This window comes from Schistocerca gregaria, chromosome 5 (genome assembly GCF_023897955.1).
Source record: "Schistocerca gregaria isolate iqSchGreg1 chromosome 5, iqSchGreg1.2, whole genome shotgun sequence".
Taxonomy (NCBI): domain Eukaryota; kingdom Metazoa; phylum Arthropoda; class Insecta; order Orthoptera; family Acrididae; genus Schistocerca; species Schistocerca gregaria.
Genome location: NC_064924.1, coordinates 411,061,883 through 411,084,036, shown reverse-complemented (window position 1 = coordinate 411,084,036; position 22,154 = coordinate 411,061,883). Strand labels below are relative to the sequence as shown.

Here is a 22,154-nt window from a genome sequence, read left to right as displayed (position 1 = left end):
TGTCGCCTGATAAACAAAGTAAGAGTCTACGGAATATCAGACCAGCTGTGTGCCTGGATTGAAGAGTTTTCAGCAAACAGAACACAGCATGGTGTTATCAATGGAGAGACGTCTACAGACAAAGTAACCTCTGGCGTGCCACAGAGGAGTGTTATGGGACCATTGCTTTTCACAATATATGTAAATGACCTAGTAGACAGTGTCGGAAGTTCCATGCGGCTTTTCGCGGATGATGCTGTAGTATACAGAGAAGTTGCAGCATTAGAAAATTGTAGTGAAATGCAGGAAGATCTGCAGCGGATAGGCACTTGGTGTAGGGAGTGGCAACTGACCCTTAACATAGACAAATGTAATCTATTGCGAATACATAGAAAGAAGGATCCTTTATTGTATGATTATATGATAGCGGAACAAACACTGGTAGCAGTTACTTCTGTTAAATATCTGGGAGTATGCGTGCGGAACGATTTGAAATGGAATGATCATATAATATTAATTGTTGGTAAGGCGAGTACCAGGTTGAGATTCATTGGGAGTCCTTAGAAAATGTAGTCCATCAACAAAGGAGGTGGCTTACAAAACACTCGTTCGACCTATACTTGAGTATTGCTCATCAGTGTGGGATCCGTACCAGATCGGGTTGACGGAGGAGATAGAGAAGATCCAAAGAAGGGCGGCGCGTTTCGTCACAGGGTTATTTGGTAACCGTGATAGCGTTACGGAGATGTTTAGCAAACTCAAGTGGCAGACTCTGCAAGAGAGGCGCTCTGCATCGCTGTGTAGCTTGCTCGCCAGGTGTTGAGAGGGTGCGTTTCTGGATGAGGTATCGAATATACTGCTTCCCCTTACTTATACCTCCCGTGGAGATCACGAATGTAAAATTAGAGAGATTCGAGCGCGCACGGAGGCTTTCAGACAGTCGTTCTTCCCGCGAACCATACGCGACTGGAACAGAAAAGGGAGGTAATGACAGTGGCACGTAAAGTGCCCTCCGCCACACACCGTCGGGTGGCTTGCGGAGTATGAATGTAGATGTAGATGGTACCTGCGTATTCCATTCATCCACAGTCTCATAAAAATGCCTTCTTTCATTCTGCTATTCAACGAGCTACTCCCATTCAACTTTCGAAAGAAAAGTTCAACGACGAAATCAATTTACTCAAAACGATAGCAGTGAATAACGAGTATAAACATCCTTAAAAAGAAAACTACTAAAAGAGTTTCTATGCTCGGCACCTCTATAATTGAATCTAACCGAAAAAGTATTTCTCGATTCCTTTCGTGGGGCCCATCTCTCGGATCCACGCCTTCTTCGTAATAAATACAACTGCAACGTTACATTTTCTACCAATAATAATTTGAAAAAAAACTTCATCCATAATTTAATATCGATTTGTTCCGCTTTAGAAAGTTCTGTCGTCTTTAGGATTGTCTGCGATTCCTGCTCATCTTGCTACATAGGACAAACAGGACGTGCCTTTACAACCCGATAAAAAGAACACCTTTTAAGAGAAAATGGCACGAGCATCCAAAATTCGTCTTTTGCCGACCATCTTCTGACTACAGGTTACGCGCCTAAAGCTATTTGCGATATCAACATTCTACACACCGAGAAGAAAGGATGTAAATTAGATATTCTGGAAGAATTAGAGATTTTTAAACATCTTTCTGGAAATGATAGTCTCATTCTCAATGAACAGCTACAATTGCGCAATAAAAAAATTCAACGGTATAAAGCCGTTACTTGACATTTAATTTCGGGTCTCCTTTTGCAGTTTACCGAAATGTTTTTTTTCCATCTAAGTTAACTCCTAATTTTTCATTTATTAAATGGTTTATTGGCTGTATTTCATGTTATATCGCTTTCTACAAGCTGTGTCATTCAGCCATTCCTGTATTTTCTATAATGACGTTTTTATGCTTCAAACTGTACTTCTAAGCTCTGATGCAGACAAAATGTTACTTTACCTGTAGCTGTGAAACAAAATATTGCTTTTTACATTATGCACTCAACCATATTCATTACAATTTTCGTCTGTCTATACTTAAATGTTAAGTAGCCAAGTTGTACGTGCGGCTACTAGATGGCACTCTCGATGCAATGTCATGTTCACGTGCCCGCACTTGTTAACGCGCGCGCCTCAGTCTGTTGGAATCTGTGGCTGTACAGGTACGAGCAGCCCTTAAGTGGCTCACCTTCACGCAATCCTTTTTATATATTTTGTGACTAAAGCCCTTCTGGCCTGTTAATTATTTTATACGTGACGTGTAAGTACTGTCTCTGTCTTGTATTGTTAGTCAATACTTGCACTTTCTTCACACAAAAAATTCTTTTCCTATAAATTTGTAACTATGTTATAGGCCATTTTAATTGTTTTCATTCTGATGAAGGCACTCTTAGAAGTGTTGAAACCTGGTCAATAAGACTAAAATAAGAGTTACCGAGGGTTCATTTGTTTCAATTTAAAAACGGTCACTGAACCAAGCAGCCATGTTTAAAACTTTAACATAAAGTATTACGGAGATGATTCATGAATTCATATGGGAACTCTCAAGGTAAGACGACGTTCTTTTTTAGGAAGACTGTTAAGGAAATTTAGAGAAACGGCATTCGAGGCTGAGTGCCGAATGATGCAACTGCCGCTAACTTACATTTCGCGTAACGTCTACGATGGCAAGTCAGGGCTCATTGGGACGCATATAGCTAATTGTTTTTCCCTCGCTCTATTTGCGAGACCTCCATAAGCGTCCTTTGACAATGGTTAGGTCTCAGATAAAGACTCGTTGAGGCGAAAACAGAATTGCAAAGCTGCATATTGTTCATCGCGCGACACCTCCATTGTTGCAATATGTGGTTCTGAACATGTTTCAGCTTGCCCGCCTACCCTAGACGGCAACCAGGATTGCCAACAATGAAACTAGTACTCGTGTTTGTTACACATTAAGCTACTAAAAGATCATAAGATTAAATTCTAGCGAGAAATTATGACCGTAAAACATTATGGTCGTTCTTTATTAAATTCCCAGCTGACAACACCAGTTCTTAAAACTTCGTAATAGATTAGAACTGGGTGCTGGACCGTGACTCGTCCTTGGAATGTGCCTGTCGTGGACAACGCTCTACCAGAGCAGCACACTCTACATTGCATAGTAAAAGATTCATTCTGAGAATATCAGCTCTTATTCCGCTATCGATGGAATGAAGAAAAAATTGTGGAGGGGGGGGGGAGGAGGTTCAGGCCGCGTTAATTTCAATGAAATAATTCTGGCATTCACCTCAAGTGATTCAGAGAAACGCGGGAAACTGAAATATGAAGAGCTAACCTGTGATCTGCGCCCTGTTCCTCCAACTTTCTTCGAGTCGAGTTCTTTAGATAGTACGCCACCACTTTCAGCGCAGCGGTTAACATTGCAAGATAGATTACTACCTCGTTGTCAAAAGGGCGCTTTATAAATTTTGAACAGGGGCGACCTGTCGACAATTACTAATACTGAACACAAGATACTATAATGAAACATATGTAAAGAAAAGGTTTTTTAAAAAATGTGTCTGCCCCAACAACTAAAAACTACCCGCAAGCCACTCAAGATTGGGTTTTATATGCTATTATTTATCGTCGCAAAAAACGAGCCTCTCATGCACGCTAGTGGGCTGCCTGAACTGGCAATTGTACACGACGTTCATGCAGTTTATCGCCCAGACAATGTTATTTCTGATAAACTGAACAATTAAACAAGGGGTATGTAAATCCCTTGACAGAATATATTCTCAACTGCAAAAAGAAAGATGGATGATTGGCTTTAAACGCCTCGTCGTCATTGGGGCCATTAGAGACGGAGCACAAGCTCGGATTGTGTCAACGACGCGGAAGGAAACCGGCCGTGCCCCCCTGAAAGGAATCATCCAGGCATTTGCCTGTAGCGATTTAGGGAAATCACGGAAAACCTAAATCTGAATGGCCGATCGCGAATTTGGACCGCCATCGTCCAGAATACGAGTCCACTATGCTAACCACTGCGCTACCTCGCTCTGTGCAGAAAGAATTGATAGCAGTAAGTGAAAAATGCACTATAAAGAGAAACGAAAACACCTTGGGAGATAGTTTCTGCGTTAACATGAAAGAAAGAGGTAGAAAAATAATAGGTAACCGAGAATGACCATACTAAAAATTGGAACCATTAAAAAATACAAAAATTTTAGTCTTGATACACGTCAAAGAGAGCAGAACAATAACTGGAGGAGAAATATGAAAAGGTTTGAGGAGGCATGAACAGACAGTGGAAAAACGAAGACATTGTTGTATATTAATGACCTTGCTGACAATACTCGTAGTAACCTCAGACTTATCGCAGATATGGCAGTTATCTATAATGAATTACTGTCCGAAAAACGCTGCACAAATATTAGCAACTTGTTTTAAATGTTCAGAAATGTAGAACAAAGCACAGTGTGCTATGACTGCAATATCAGTGAGTCACTTGGAACTCACACAAATATCTGGGTGTAACAATTTGTAGGGATATTTAAATGGGAACAATCACATACGCTCAGTTATAGGTAATGCAAGTGGCGGATTGTCGTTCATTGGTACAATTTTAGAGAAACACAATCAGCCTACGAAGTAGCTTCCTTACTAGTCACTTGTTGCAACCCATCCTTGAATACTGCTCAAGTGTGTGGATCTCCTAAAAAATACGACTAACAGGTGATACGAACACATACAAAGGGCAGCACAAATTGTCACAGGTTTTTTACTCACAGAAGAGCCTGACAGAAATGTAGACAAACCTGAATTAGCAGACTCTTTAAGATGATGAAAACTATCCCATGAAAGCCTGCCTAGTAAGTTTCAAGAAACAATTTTAAGTGATTAATCTAGTGATGTATTACAACCTCCAACAAGTAGCTGTCATAGAGTCATGAAGACAAGATTAGGCTAATTAAGGAAGAGGAATTAAAGTAATCATCCTTCAAATGATCCATACATCAATGGAAAAGGAAAAAAATAACAAATAACAGGTAAAATGGTTCAAAAATGGCTCTGAGCACTATGGGACTTAAAATCTGTGGTCATCAGCACCCTAGAACTTAGAACTACTTAAATCTGAATAACCTAAGGACATCACACACACACCCATGCCCGAGGCAGGATTGGAACCTGCGACCGTAGCGGTCACATGGTTCCACACTGAAGTGCCTAGAACCACACGGCCACACCGGCTGGCAGGTAAAATGGAAGTACTTTATTGTGCACTTCACAGTGGTTTGCAGAGAAGGGATATAGATATGAAAAACTTTATAAAAATGCAAATAAGCCTGATAAGGCAAAATGGTTGAGTTTACAGTACTGAGGAAAGTTACAAATTGAAATTAAGAACACATGATATTGTTGTCTTCGACACACCAAGCGTTCGGCTGTCTAATTAGAAAGGCTTCTCGTTCTCCCGCAAGAAAATTGAGTGTCGTGTAATACGTTTAATTGTTGAACAAAGGTAGATAGTGTTCAGAATTTTAGTGTTTTATTTGTTTTTTTATTACAAAGAGAAATAAGGGAGTGTAAAATCTATAGCCAGAATATGAAACAGTACTCATTAATGTTGTATGAATAAAACTTTTCAGATGCACTGTTTTTGTATTACAGGTAGCTTGAACAGGGCTTGGCCGGGCTCTACACCTTGTACGGGCAACAATTTTTTTGTTTTGTTTTTGTTTAATCCTGATCATTCCACATTATTACTTCTAGAGATGAACACAAATTTACTATGAAGTAAATGGTACACGCTTCAATAACCTTTTTGTGTGATACAAATTCCGAACACGGAAAACACACTGTTTAAAGTCAAATTGTTTGCAACAATAACGCATTACCTTCAACATTGTTTCAATGCTATATCAGCAAAGTCATAATAAACTAAACAAAACCAAACACTCGCAAAATATACTCTTTACAGCTTCATTTTGTTGCCTCACTTGGCATAATTAGAGTTGATTCTTCTTCTTCTTCTTCTTCTTCTTCTTCTTCTTCTTCCTCTTCCTCCTACTTCATTCTACTTTTTCTCCTTTTCTCTTGCCCTTCACAAAATTGTACCTACATAGAAGTGGCGTCCAGGATACCCCGTCTCGTTTGCCATATCCTAGTTATGCTACTACAGTGAGCTTGAACACCCAGCTTTTACAAGAAACAAGAGTTTGCGTATAAGGAAGTGCCGCAAGACACTGGGTGACCGGGTATATGTGCAGTGTGTACTTGGTACAAGGAAATGTGAGAATTTTCTGAGTTGTAACTGTATAAGCAATATTTAGCAGAATTGAAATGTGGAAGTTAAAGTGTGCACTACATTAACGTGATAACTCAGTGTGAATGTATTTACTGATAACAGTAACTAGTAATTCTGTTGCTATTAATCAATCTGTTAAATATAAATACGGGAGAGTCAGGCGCTGCATTTGTTGACGTCATTTTCTGTTTATCGTTCGTATTCAGAATCATACGATGTGGGAAGAAGGGAGAGGGAGACTAAACATGACCAAGGCATTTGTAATGCACTACCAATCAACCTACCTGTGAAGTGAAGACAAAGGAAGAAGCAGGGATGTGCTAATTACCACGTAACAGAAAATCGGACGACTCATTATGCAAAAACAAGATGATTACATTTCATCTCTCTTAGCTCTGTTCCTTAAGTTGGACTTCTGTGATTCTGCGTACAAGAAACGATTGTTTTTTTCAATATCTTATGTTTGTAAACTGAATCAGCTAGAGGCGTGTTCACTGATTACATTCTTTCTAAGGAACCCGCAGCTATGCGTTCCTAGTCGTCATTGAGAAGTAACAGCAACAGATAATCATTTGTTATTTCAAAAGTTGTAACTGTCAGTTCTGACAGTTTCTAAACTAAATTAAATTATCATTTACCAAGATTCATTTGCTCCACTTTGCATTGCACTGGAGTAACGAATTATAAATTTGTGACTGACATATTAACTGTCTGTACTTGTTAATGAACGAGGCTCACTACAATACTGTGGCATATTGTAACGGAAGCGTGGCTAATAGCACATGCATATTCAAGTGTGAGTATGGTTTGTACAGTTGTTTATGTGAATGATATACAAAACTACTTACATAAATGGGAGTGAGTGTGTGAGCTTATTTCCGTCAGTTGTTCTTGAGTGCTTATAAGTTCATTTGGTGGGAACAATGTCAGTTTTGTTCAAACACTGTCAAACTATTTTGTGTTGTTGCAGAGATGACATCCAACTGATCTGTTCAGTAGTCCGCTCATTGTTTATAACATTGCTGACACCTACCATGAACAGTCACGGTGAGCTAGTAGGTGCTACGACTTTACATAATTTGTATGGGCAGTGTATGATATAAAAGGCAACCCTATACGACCTATGGTGTACAAGTCAATATACACATTAACTGTTGTATTTTAAATTTTTAGTAGTGGATCGCTGTTCAACTATAAATGGTACTTTCGATATATGTATGGTTGTCATATGCTCTGATACCTGCAGATTTGTCTTAGTTCTTTGGTCGTTCCGGGGGAGGGTTTATGCACCTCTCCAAGGTAAGAACAGAGACCCTTTTTATGTGTAGAGTAATTCTATTGATTTGAAATAAATATATAATAACAAATCTTAGTTGAAATTCACTAAACAAGGCCTCACAAATCATTTCATTCATTTTATATTAAAAAACCTAGTACTTTGGTAGTACATGTTGCCATTCAAGGTAGCAACATGTTCCACTTCCTTTCTACTGTGCGGATGAAAAATGGTCGTGAAGGAACGTCGATTTGTGGCAGTAGTGCGTTCATTTTATTTTATTATTTTTGCGCAGGCATGAAATGCAAATGTAAGCACTATACTGCCACATGATGTGATGGAGGGCAAATGTTTTTATAATGGGAAGGAGCTGTTTACACTTTGAGATCATGACTTTGTGCTACTGTGGACACTAAAGAAGAAGAGGTCGAGACGATAATGACCGTTGTTCCAAAAGAAAAAAAGAAAAAGGAGGTTGTATAGGATTACTTAATAAATTTATTGCTTACTTCTTTACTTTGGAATACTAACGATATATCGACAAGTTTGGTTATTGAGAGCTTAAATGTGTATGTTTAAATGATACGTTGAAGGTGATATGGGAACTGCTAAATACGTGCAAATTTTGAAATGAAGTGGTTACACGATTTCGCAGTTAGTTGGTAGCAAATGTAAGTCATCCATATCACAATGCTTTTCTGCATGTCCTGACTTTGCCCCGCACCCTTTGAAGCTGTTGCCCTTTCTGTACTTGCCCGAGGCCATCTAACCTAAAAAACCACCCAGTCCACGCCACACAGCCCCTGCTACCCGTGTAGCCACTTGCTGCGTGTAGTGGACTCCTGACCTATCCAGCGGAACCCGAAACCCCACCACCCTATGGCGCAAGTCGAGGAATCTGCAGCACACACGGTCGCAGAACTGTCTCAGCCTCTGATTCAGACCCTCCACTCGGCTCTGTAGCGAAGGTCCGCAGTCAGTCCTGTCGACGATGCTGCAGATGGTGAGATCTGCTTTCATCCTGCTAGCGAGACTGGCAGTCTTCACCAAATCAGATAGCTGCCGGAAGCCAGAGAGGATTTCCTCCGATCCACTGCAAAAGGCCTGATGTTATTGTTAATATAGTCTGCAAGATCATCTACATACAGCGTGAAAAGTAAGGGTCCCAACACACTTATGTGTGGCACACCTGAAGTTACTGATGATGACTCCATCCAAGACAGTATGCTGCGTCCTCCCTACCAAAAAGTCCTCAGTCCAGTCACAATCACTTGATACATCATGTGATCGTACTTTTGACAATAAACTTAGATGTGGTACTGAGTCAATTGTTTTTGGGAAATCAAGAAATACCGCATTTACCAGATTCACTTGACCTAAACCTTAAGTTGGGTTTCACATGATCGATGTTTCAGGAACCCATGCTGGTTGGCATTAAGGAGGTCATTCTGTTCAAGATTCCTCATTATGTTTCAGCTCAAAATATGTTCAAAGATTCTACAACAAATCAATGTCAAGGATACTGGATGGTAATTTTGTGGATCACTTCGACCACCCTTCTTGTAGACAGGTGTGACCTCTGCCTTTTTCCAAGAATTGGGCACAGTTTTTTTGTTCAAGGGATGTACAACAGATTATAGTTAGAAGAGGGCCTAACTCAGCCAAAAATTCACTATGGAATCTGACAGATTCCACTGGGCCCGGGAGCTTTTGTTCAATTTTAACAATTTTGGCCGTTTCTCCTTACCACTGACACTAATACCTATTTCACTCTTTTCGGTGATATGATGATTAAATTGGGGTGATTCTCCTGGGTTTTCCTTTGTAAAGAAACATCTGAAATTGGAGGTAAACATTTTAGCTTCTGTTTTGCTACCCTCAATTTCAGTTTTTGTTTCACTCACTAGGGACTTGACACTACCTTTGATGCCACTAACAGCCTTTACATACGACCAGAATTTCTTTGGGTTTTCTGAAATACCATTTGACAATATTCTGTTGTGGTAGTCATTGAAGCCATCACATATTGTTCTCTTGACATCCAAACCTATTTCATTCAGCGTCCATCTATCTACAGCCCTATGCTTTGTTTCACACCTATTATGCAGTAATCTCTGTTTCTTTAGAATTTTCTTTATGAACTGTTCTACTGGGTACATACCTATCCAGTGCATGGTCTACTATTCTCTTAAATTTCAGACATAGTTCCTCTACATGCTCCAGCCCTGTGCTGAAAGTTTGAAGTTCCTAATTGAGATATGACACTACTGATTTTTCATCTAGCTTACTGAACATAAGAATCTTTCTGCTTGTTTTAGTTGCCCTTTGTACTTTGTAATCAGTGTTGCCGCAACTACATCATGGTCACTGGTGCCACTTTTGATGCAGACCGCCTCAAAGAAGGTCAGGTCTATTTGTTGCCATTAGATCCAATGTTTCACAGAATGTCTTATCATGACCACCAGTGGCAAAACTGTAATTTTCTCAGTTAATTTTTGTATGACTTAAGTCTCCACCAATGATTACAGTACGATTGGGGAACTTATGTTCAAGTGATCTGAGATTTTCTCGAAAGTTTTCAGTTACATCAGGCTATTTGTCAGTTAGGCGACAGATGAATCCAATTATCATTTTGTGCCAACTCCTGATACTGAGTCTTGCCGAAGCAATTTCACATATAGCTTCAGTTTCTGTCTCCAGGGATTTCGGTTTCTTGATTACTGTAACAAATACACCACTTCCATTTCCCATTTGCCCATACTTACAATGTAAATTTAAATTTTTTCCAAAAAATCTCACTGCTATCAATTTCAGGTTTTAACCAGCTTTCTGTTCCTAGTATTGCGTGAGCTTCACAGTTTTCAAACTCTGGCACTTTGTTGTGACTGCTTCGGCAGTTTACCATTAGCGTTTTAATACTCTCACCTGTGGGAGGCATTTCTTTCCATCATACACCAATACTTCTGGGTTTCCTACAGCTATCGTTATATGGATTGGTTGGAAAGTCTCCTAATCTAAAAAGTCCTTGTGTGCACTCTACACACAGTCAACTACGTGAGTAGCAGCCTCTGATATGTAGCATATACCTGAACCATTTAGGGGGCCCTACAGTTCTCAACCCTGTAGTCGCAGTAGTTTGTTACAGAATGTTTGAAGTCTCTGGTTCAGCCCTTTCACCCATTTCAAAACTAAAGTGCCACAATCAGTCCTGGGGATGATGCTGGAAATTGTGAGCTTCATTGTAACTCCATGCACAAGCCTGGTCTTCTCAATCTCCTCTTCCAGTTGCTGGAATTACCCAAGTATGACCTCAGAGTCCATATGAAAGGCACCATTTGTTCCAATGTGTGCCACAGTCTGCAGTTGGCTGTACAGTGTTCTCTCAATGGCTGCTGAAATAGCCTCTTCAACATGTTGAATGAAGTGCAATTGGAAATTTGTGGTAGGTCTTATGGGACCAAACTGCTGAGGTCATTGGTCCGTAAGCTTACACACTACTTAAGCTAACTTACGCTAAGGACGAAACATACACCCATGCCTGAGGGAGGCCTCAAACCTCTGAATGAGGTGCTCAGGCATACGTACAGAGTGCACATTTCTGGTTTCAGTGAAAGACAGCATTCAGACTTGTAGATCAGGGAGACTTAACACCACCCTGAGTCCTCCCTGGTGCCCATCCACCCTGTACAGGCCAGCTAGATCTACCATTGAAATGCCACTTACAATCAAGTGGACGAGTAACGACAGAACCTATACTTTCTGCAGACGAGAAATGACCCACAGGGCAGGATAGTACTAGAGGTACACCTGGCATCGGTATCACAGGTACATGACTCTCAGGAGCTCTTCTAACACACCGATTCACAGAAGCTGCCAACTGTTTGACAGTGGTCAGCGCGATTTCCAGCTGCTTAAAAATGTCAACCAACTCATCCCACGTTCAAGAACAGCATTCACAGTGGGGCTGTGTTTTGGCTCGTGCAATGTATAAAAAGGCATTGAACAAAAAACTTTAATTTAAGCTTGCTGATTATCTTTTAATCTGTTGAGCTAGAAGGTTGCTAATTTCATACAAGAACTGAAGCAAATACACAAAAGGAGATTTCTATTAAAGTAACACAAAATCTGTGGTAAAAATTACCAGTTTCCTAAGACATTTTGATGTTAATTACATGAAGATAGTCCAGGAAGTAATGCATCATATTTTTTTCCTTCAACAATTCTTTGTTGGACATAATTAGAATTACACACAAGAAAGAATTGTGTTTTATCTACACACCCTATTTTTCCATCTAATCTCCATCCCGTTCTATGGGTTTCCTCCAGTGCAAAACAAGGGCATGTATACCCTCTGTCAGTACCAGTCCTTGTCCTGGTGGTGAAGCTAGTGCTTAAATGTGTGAATTACCTTCTCACCATCCTCAAAATGTCTTCCACAAATGGTATCCTTTAATGGCCCAAACAAGTGGAAGTCCAAGGGGGCTAGGTCAAGCGTGACAGCCATGGATGGTCTCCCTTACCGCTGTAAATTGTGGAGCTCTGCTGAACCGCCTTCTGATAACCTCACCCTCTGTGCCCAGTGACTAATTGTGCTTCTGTCGACAGCAGATGCTCAGAAGACTTTGCACAAGCATTTGTGAATATTCCCTACAGTTTCTTTCTCTGGAATGATAAATTCTGTGACGGCATGTTGCCTTTAATGTTCATCAGCTACAGACACCATTTTGAAACTATCCTACAGCTATGCTATCTGTCAGAACTGACAGAAACTTTGTGTGCTCACCTAGGAGACTTCAAATAATACATAGGTAACGTTTTGCATTCGTAGCATTGTTTTCGGCTGAGAAAAAAAATGCAATGCATTATTTTCTGAGCAATCCTCATAGTTGTTAGAAAACTCAAAAGCAGAGTTAATTTATGATAAATGCAGATAATATATACAGTTACTCCTCTTTAAGGGAAAACTAGTTTTGTTAGAAAATCTGCTACAGTAACTAAATCACAAACACCAATTTACTACAAATTCTCATAGTTTTTAGAAAGGACAATGGTAGCTTCCAAAAATTCACAAAAATGCATGTGTATGCTCGTTGATATACAATGAAATTGAGAGGTGATGCATTCTTTGGCACATTTGCAAATCACAAACACTGATTTGCAACAAAAGAAATTACATATCCAAAATACTTGTACTGGTAACTTACGAAAACAGGTTTTATAAGCATCCAAAAATTCTCAAAAATAACCCTTTTTCACATAATTTTCAATGAAATTAGAGAATAATTGTTTTGAACAAGGATAGGCCTATTGTTCTCAAAAATCTAAAAAAAGATTTGCACAGAAGACAAATAGAAGATTGGCATCATGAACTAATAGCAGGGAAATGTAGCACATAATTACAAGATACACAAGAAACCTACTTTTGAAGTAGTGGCTGAGGATTTCGGATCAATGTAAAGTCATTTTGATGGGATACATTTTAAGCAAATGAAAATGTTCAAGTAAGTTTATACAAGTTTCTTATGAAGACGGCTTCGAAACTGAAAATCATAATCATTGGAAAAGTGATAAAATAGTTTCACAAATTCAAAGAACCAGTAATTGTTACAGATGTGTAATGAAACTTGGTTCCACTACAGGATGTGCAAAGTGTGGTTTGCAGGTTCTGGTACAAGTAATAACCTGTATGCCAAAAAGAGGAGCTGCCACCAGATGCCAATTAACAACCAACACAGCCACAGTACAAAAGCTGTGCATGCAACTGGGCCTGTGAGAGCTTGCGGCCAGCTTAATGCCATCATGACTGATTGCATTGAGGATGTTGAGCAAGTAGATCCAACAGATCTGCATGCTCAGCACCCACATGCCATCTACAATCTCAAATGGCTCTGAGCACTATGGGACTCAACTGCTGTGGTCATTAGTCCCCTAGAACTTAGAACTACTTAAACCTAACTAACCTAAGGACATCACACACATCCATGCCCGAGGCAGGATTCGAACCTGCGACCGTAGCAGTCGCACGGTTCCAGACTGCGCGCCTAGAACCGGTATGGCATCCCTCATTTGTTAAATAGGTGAATGAAGATTAAGATGATTATGATGATGATGACAGACAAACACGTGCAAACCAGTAAAACTAGTCTGTGTAGGCCCTTCCTCTAGCTTGATTACCATTAATTTGAAATGACACTGTTTGAAGGAGGGTACAAACATCCATATTTGTCCATGAATATGGAACTGACTGGACCTTTTACCATGGAAGTTATGGTACTGATGGCAATAGCGGAAAGGGTTGCACTTAAAATAATTTCTTAAGGGAATTCATTCTGCTACTCAAATATGTAAAGACTTCACCATCTTATGACCGAATACAGCTTTATATTAGGAAGGACCATAGGAACACAGGCAGCCTATCATGAAAAACAAATTGATGAAGCCTAAATGTATAATTCATCTAAATCAATGCATGTGCCATTTTAATGCTCTTTTCATAGGAACTCATCACTGTGGGTTCAGGAAGTATCGATCTACCATCAACAGCCTGATGCTGCTGCACTTATGCAAGTGCAGACAGCGTTGAACTGGTACATTCTTTGACTAAGGAAAGTCCTCATCCCTAGGATCCAGGTGAGGCAACAGTTGCCTTTCGCTTCAAGGTCTGCACTACAAAGTTCTTTAACCACATGCCTATGTAACATACATGCTACATTCAACTTTTATTATTCTTTTGGTTCTAGGAGTAAACTAAACTGTCTGTACCTGATTGCCTACTACACTTTATGTCATTTGTTTTCTGTGCATCACTTGTTTTCGTTTCTGCATGTTCCCACACCATTTGATACAGTTCAAATTCCACCCCACCTCTCCTGCTGAAATTAGGAAGATAATAAACTCTCTTAGGAATAAAAGGTCCCATGGAATTGATGGCATTTCCAGCAGGATAATAAAAGCTTGTTCCCAAGAAATAAGTGGGATTCTTAGCCACATATGTAATAGCTCTCTGAAGCAGGCTATGTTCCCAGAAAGACTGAAGTATGCCATTGTTAAACCACTGCATAAAAAAGGGGATACATCTGATGTCAACAACTACTGCCCAATCTCTCTTCTGACTGCCTTATCCAAAATTTTTGAAAAAGTAATGTATTGTCGAGTAGCTTCACACCTTTGTAAAAATAAAATTTTAACAAAATGTCAGTTTGGTTTGCAGAAGGGTTTTTCAACGTAAAATGCTATATATACTTTCACTAATGAAATATTAAATGCTCTGAGTAACCAGAAGTCACCTGTTGGGTTTTTTTGTGATCTATCAAAGGCTTTTGAGTGTGTAAATCATGGGACATTGCTCCAATGGTTTAAATCATACCTAACTGGAAGAGCGCAGAAAGTTGAAATAAGCAGTTCACATAATATGCAAAAAACTGATGATTTCTCAAACTGGAGAACAATCAAGAATGGGGTGCTGCAAGGTTCAGTCTTGGGTCCTCCGCTGTTCTTAATACATATTAATGACTCGCCATTCTATATTCACGAAGATAGAAAGCTAGTACTTTTTGCCGATGATAGAAGTATAGCTATCACACCCAACAGACAAGAATTAACTGGTGAAATTGTAAATGATGTTTTTTAGAAAATCATTAAGTGGTTCTCTGCAAATGGGCTCTCATTAAACTTTGACAAAACACAGTATATACAGTTCCACACAGTAAATGGAATGACACCATTAATAAATATAGACTTCGATCAGAAATTGGTACTAAGGTAGAATATTCAAAATTTCTAGGTGTATGCATTGATGAGGCATTGAACTGGAAAAAAAAAAAAACCACTGAGGATCTGCTGAAACGTTTGAGTTCAGCTACTTATGCTATTAGGGTCATTGCAAATTTTGGTGATCTGAGTAAATTAGCTTACCACGCCTATTTTCATTCTCTGCTTTCATATGGCATCATATTCTGGGGTAATTCATCATTGAGTAAAAGAGTGTTCATTGTCACAAAAGCATGAAATCAGAATAAATGCTGGAGCTCATCCAAGATCATGCTGCAGACACTTATTTAAAGAGCTAGAGATCTTCACTGTAGCCTCACAATATATATATTCACTTATGAAATTTGTTATTAACAATCTAAACGAATTCAAAAGTAATAGCAGTGTACATGGCTACAACACTAGGAGAAAGGATGATCTTCACTACTCACGGTCAAATCTAACATCAGCTCAGAAGAGAGTAAATTGTGCAGCCACAAAAGTCTTTGGTTCAGATGGCTCTGAGCACTATGGGACTTAACATGAAAGTCTTTGGTCACTTATCTAATAGCATCAAAAGTCTGACAGATAGCCATATAGCATTTAAAAGGAAATTAAAAGAACTGCTTAATGGCAACTCCTTCTACTCATTAGATGAATTTTTGGATATAGTAAGTGGGTAATTTCCCCAACCCTCACATAAAATAAAACAAAAAATATTAAGTGTCATGTAATGTTTTGTGTAATGAAATATCTTGTATAGACACCTTTTATTAACCTAACACGTTCCACATCATTACGAAGTGTCATATTCATGATCTATGGAACAATGACTAATCTAATCTAGGTGGTAGTATCTTCTTGAAGAAAGCTGTTTATCACAAAGTCCGCATTTTTATGAGAAATAGAGATAACTTCTCTGTTTTTAGCAATTTTAAGTAAAATGTATTTAGAATATCCTGAAATATGCGAACAGTACACTACTGAATGAGTGTTTATTTCGCCACAAGAATACAGCAAGATACTTTTTTTCTGTGTAGCACTGGGTCTACAATTCAGCAATGACTTTCACATTCCACTGCCACTATTTCATACCATTTAGATGTTTAATACTGGGTTTTCTGAGTATTGCATGTATTCTAGTTATATCCTAACAAACAGTATTCCCTCTGAACATGTCCTAAAACTTTGCTGAGTCACACCGACTTTTTAATCTAAGGAAAAGATAAACTGCTATGCACCATAAACGGTGACACACTGATTTGTAGACAGGCACAACAAAAGGACACTTAAGACAAAAGCTATCCACCAAAAAGCCTTCATATGAAAATGAAACACACACACACACACACACACACACACACACACACCTCATGCACACAACAGCCATCTCCAGCAACTCAGACCAGAATTCTGGTCTGAGCGGCTGAATATAGTGGTCATGTGCGCGTGAGGTGTCCTTGCTTGTATGAACAAATGTGTGTCTGTGTATTTCCTTTTCTTATGAAGGCTTTGGCCGAAAGGTGATGTGTACATGTGTTTTCATTGTGCCTGCATACAACTCAACATGTTATCTTTATGGTGAACAGCAATCTATCTTTTTCTTACACTGTTGACACCTGGTTTCCATTGTTTCAATTTTTTAAATTTAGTACAGCATTTTAGTTTTATTTTGGCACAGAACAATGCACTGTTAACCAATATAAACTTTGTATTCATAAAATATAAACTCAGAACTGAGGGTGTTATGCCAATACCTTTGTGATTACTTAGATATTTGTTCCATCTGTGATTTAGAGGATGGTAGCCATACTGCCTCCCTCCATAATCTGGGAGACTGTGAAGCCTGCCACAGTTAAAAACTTCTCTTATAATTTCATTTAATTTTCTGTCAATGTGCCACAGCATGCTACACTTGATTCAGTATTATCATCATCATCTTCTTCTCCTCTCTCTCTCTCTCTCTCAAATAAAAGGGGGTTCAGAAATAAACACTACACTACACTAAACTCCATCCAAACAGGCCTCGCAAGACCATAATGATACTGACCGACAGCCATGTTATCCTCAGCCCTTAGGCGTCACTGCAAACATGGAGAGGCGTGTGATCAGCAGACCATTCTCCCAGCCATTGTCAGTTTTTGGACCAGAGCTGCTACTTCACCATCAAGCAGCTTCTCAATTTGCATCACAAGAGCTGACCCCACTTGCCAACAACACTTGGCAGTGGGCAGTCACCCATCCAGGTGCCAATCAAGCCCAACAGCATTTAACTCTGGTGATCTGATGGGAACCATTATTACCACTGCGGCAAGTCCATTGGCGGGGGTTCAGAAATGTTGTATAGAAAGCCCAATGTAACCCTCTCATAGGAAATCTAATCCAGGCTGGTGATGGTTGTAGTCTTGGTTAAATGTCCTACCAATCTCTGGGTGACCTGCAGTTACTGTTTGGAAAGACATCCTTCAGCACAGCTGTTACAGGTGGCTGACTGCTCTATCTGGAAATCATTATGATAGCTTTCCATATTTGTTTTGAGATAGTTGAGCAGCTGACTTGGTGCAGCAAAACTTGTCACGTTTCATCCTGCTACTTTTAACAGTTCATCAGTTCCTTGTCCTCGACCCAAACAGCTGCGTAGCTCTATTTATTTGGACTTCCACAGAGTGCATACCAATCCCCAATTGCATTATTTATGCACCATGAGAACAGAATATATAAATAGCTAGTCTGGAAACTGTGGAACAGATAAATCAGTGAATTATGATGAGATACACACATTTTTGGAAATTGTTGCATTGTTCAAATACAGTTGGTTGGCTGTACAATATCCATTTGGACAGTTCCCTTTTAGGCACTGCCCAGTCTGTAAAGTGTACCTAACTGTGAAGCAGTCATCCATTTCTCACTGAGCTGTATGAGAGCTGAAGAACTTATTGAAATGTGTTGAACAATATGAACCGAGAAGGGTTGAACATCCCACCAACAATGAGGCTATTAGAGATACAGCACACATTCAGATTGTGGTAGGAAATCGGCTGTGTCCTTTTCAAAAAAATGATTACATTGAAGTAAAGTTAAGAAATTTTATGGAAGTAATGGAAAACCTAAATCTGCATTACCAGATGGGATTTGCACAGCCCATCCTCCTCTACATGAGACCAGTATTTTATCGCTGCACCTTCTCAAACAATTCTAGGAACAAACATGGAAGCTGTGCCCCAAGGACTGTCAGAGCCCCATCTTCTAGAGTGTTATTAGGGTATGTGTGTGATAAACATACATTACGGAGACTGCCTGCAAGTTGGTGTTGAGGGTGAGAGGCAAGGTAAGATATGTTTCATTAACAAGATGGGAACACGTTCTTTAGCTCCTTCCTCACTTGTGTCTTCCTTTTGGTGGAGGCCATAATCTCATAGCATACAATTATCTACATCTTTAAAGTGCAATGCTTGGAGTCTCAAATACTATCAACTTCTGTGTGCTATTAGTTTCAGCTCCTCTATATGTCCACTGTCCCATTCAGGTTTCGTTGCAGTATCAAAGTAATTTGATAGGTGAGGTTTCATCACTTTCATGCTGCCCAAAGCCCAAACTGTGTACACATGGTTGCTGATGGTTCAGAGGAAGAACTGATGACTCCCTTTGACAGATTTTGTATACGTTTACTTTTATTTAAGGATTCTTTTTAGACTAATCAGTAAACACGACTATGGAATGAGCTGACAGTTTTAGACCTGTTCTTATACATTTCCATTTTTTCAATTTTTTATCAGTAGCAGTGTTGATGGGAATGAGAATTTTGAGATGTTGCTTACTGTATTGTATGATGCTTATTATTATGATGCAGTTTGCAGTATTTTTATGGCCTCAGCACTTTGAGCAATTGGTGTGAGAATGTTATTAAAGTGGGGATAGAAACTGCCTTGCAGTTCCATTTGTAGGAGCACTCATCCATGATAAATGCTGTCGGGTTGTGCCTGAGTTGATATATCCACTTAGGTGGCAGCTTTTAACTTCTGATCCAAAATATGTGGTAAACACCAAAGGTTGTAGCGCTCTGTGTACCTTCTTTCTGCAGTATTGGTCACTCAGTGGGTAACCGTTATCTCTTGAAACACTGAATGGCTTCAGTTTCATGCTGAGACTCCTGTTTCATGGGCTGTCTTGGCACATCTGCCATGTATTGCCTGCCCATTCCTTGCAGCAATTTGGCTTTCATCACCTCAGAACAAAACTGTCTATGCACAAACATGTTGACCAACTAGTGAAAAAAAAGACAAAATCTGAAACAGAATCTAGCTACATTTCACCTAGACGGATAATCTGCCAGTCAATATATGAAGCGAAAAGTCCACCTGACATTTCAGAGTATAATTAATACCTGACAATAACTACCGCCGAATTGCTCAACACGTGGGGCGTGAGGTCTCCGCAGTACATCGATGTTGTCGCCAGTGGTCGGTGGAAGGTGCACGTGCCCATCGACCTGGGACTGGACCACAGCGATGCACGGATGCACGCCAAGACCGTAGGATCCTACGCAGTGCCGTAGGGGACCGCACCGCCACTTCCCAGCAAATTAGGGACACTGTTGCTCCTGGGGTATCGGCGAGGACCATTCGCAACCGTCTCCATGAAGCTGGGCTACGGTCCCGCACACTGTTAGGCCGTCTTCCGCTCACGCCCCAACATCGTGCAGCCCGCCTCCAGTGGTGTCGCGACAGGCGTGAATGGAGGGACGAATGGAGATGTGTCGTCTTCAGCGATGAGAGTCGCTTCTGCCTTGGTGCCAATGATGGTCGTATGCGTGTTTGGCGCCATGCAGGTGAGCGCCACAATCAGGACTGCATACGACCGAGGCACACAGGGCCAACACCCGGCATCATGGTGTGGGGAGCGATCTCCTACACTGGCCGTACACCTCTGGTGATGGTCGAGGGGACACTGAATAGTGCACGGTACATCCAAACCGTCATCGAACCCATCGTTCTACCATTCCTAGACCGGCAAGGGAACTTGCTGTTCCAACAGGACAATGCACGTCCGCATGTATCCCGTGCCACCCAATGTGCTCTAGAAGGTGTAAGTCAACTACCCTGGCCAGCAAGATCTCCGGATCTGTCCCCCATTGAGCATGTTTGGGACTGGATGAAGCGTCGTCTCACGCGGTCTGCATGTCCAGCACGAACGCTGGTCCAACTGAGGCACCAGGTGGAAATGGCATGGCAAGCCGTTCCACAGGACTACATCCAGCATCTCTACGATTGTCTCCATGGGAGAATAGCAGCCTGCATTGCTGCGAAAGGTGGATATACACTGTACTAGTGCCGACATTGTGCATGCTCTGTTGCCTGTGTCTATGTGCCTGTGGTTCTGTCAGTGTGATCATGTGATATATCTGACCCCAGGAATGTGTCAAAGTTTCCCCTTCCTGCGACAATGAATTCATGGTGTTCTTATTTCAATTTCCAGGAGTGTATAACCCACACTGCTTAAGTACTGCAGCTCTTAATCATTTCCATACCGCTACATTCTCACTCTCAAGAAATATTTGGAAGAAACAATGTTCTGTCTACAGAGAAAGATGACTAATGTATCATACTTTTTTTTTTAGATGCAGTCATATTATATATTGACAGTCATAACAAATTTCGGCTGTACATCTGATATCTTCACAATCTACAGTATATAAAAATATAAAAGATCTACAAAAAACTTAAAATCTGTAAATGGTTTTCCAGTTCTGTTTGTAATTAACATAGAATAAAAACAATAATACTTGGCAGTTCATACCTGTCTAGAACATTATGGCTCTCATTAATAAATAGTTCAAACTCAGTTTCAAGTGACAACTAGAATGTAAGCTAGTACTTACAAAATTGTGCGGTTTTTTAGATAGTCATCATACATATGCACAAATCACAATTTACCATTCTATGTGAAATAGTGTTAGTGGTGAAAATCTAATGACTTGCAGATATGTCCCAATAGCATGTTAGCTCTTGAGGTAATGTGGGATACACTTTCACTTTGACATAATTTAAGAAATAGCATAACTTGTGTATTCGAAACTAATGCAATTTTAAGGATGCCTGCACAGCACCTGCTACTCATTTGCTCAGGGTGCATTTATCACTAGGTTTATTGGTCAGCCCTACAAGTCATCTGAACACTGATTTTTATCAAAATGGCTTCCATTGGATGAAGTAAAACTTTTCATTACTTTGATTCTGTTACTGTACAATTCAGCTAAGATGTATCATACCCAAGTTCACTTCTATTACACACTGGACCAATCTCCTATGATATCACTACTATATGTGTGGAGTTCTTGGACTTTGCGGCACGTACAACCATTCAGTTGGGTTACACTTATGTTAAGTACTCTTTTGTACATTGTTTCAACAATATAACTGTAGTTATTTTATCTTTAAATAAGTTCTACTTATATTTATTCCAAGATTACATTTAAAAATATGAGTAGTCCTTAGCTGAAACTGTACAGTAATAGAAACAAAATTCAAGAAGTTTTGCTACATCCAATGGCAGGTGGTGTGGTAAAATGCTACATAACAAATAACAAACAGCAATAAATGTGAAAAAATTACTGCATTGTATGTCACAGAACCTTCATTTGGTAAAATGAAAGAAAGTTATTTACCCAAAAGCACAGAAACAATAACTTACTGTTAATCTGTGGTGAAGAAGGTCCAATACTGTGCTCACTTTATTGCTAAACAAAACGTATTTGCAGTTTACTTCATTTGCTTGACAAGCAAGAGTATATGATGTGCATACTGTTACATAGCACCTGAAAAAGACATAGTTAATATTAGAAACTACACCA

At 39.8% G+C, this 22,154-nt stretch overlaps 1 protein-coding gene across 10 annotated transcripts in view; it reads right to left on the bottom strand.

Annotated features, from left to right (window-relative positions):
* Positions 1 to 22,154, bottom strand: part of LOC126272212 (S phase cyclin A-associated protein in the endoplasmic reticulum) — a 554,765-nt gene that overhangs the window by 360,966 nt on the left and 171,645 nt on the right. For all 10 annotated transcript variants that reach the window (XM_049974904.1, XM_049974906.1, XM_049974905.1 and 7 more), the window contains one exon: positions 21,995 to 22,118. In XM_049974904.1, coding sequence (XP_049830861.1) covers positions 21,995 to 22,118 — 124 coding nt within the window. The remainder of the gene's footprint in view (positions 1 to 21,994; positions 22,119 to 22,154) is intronic.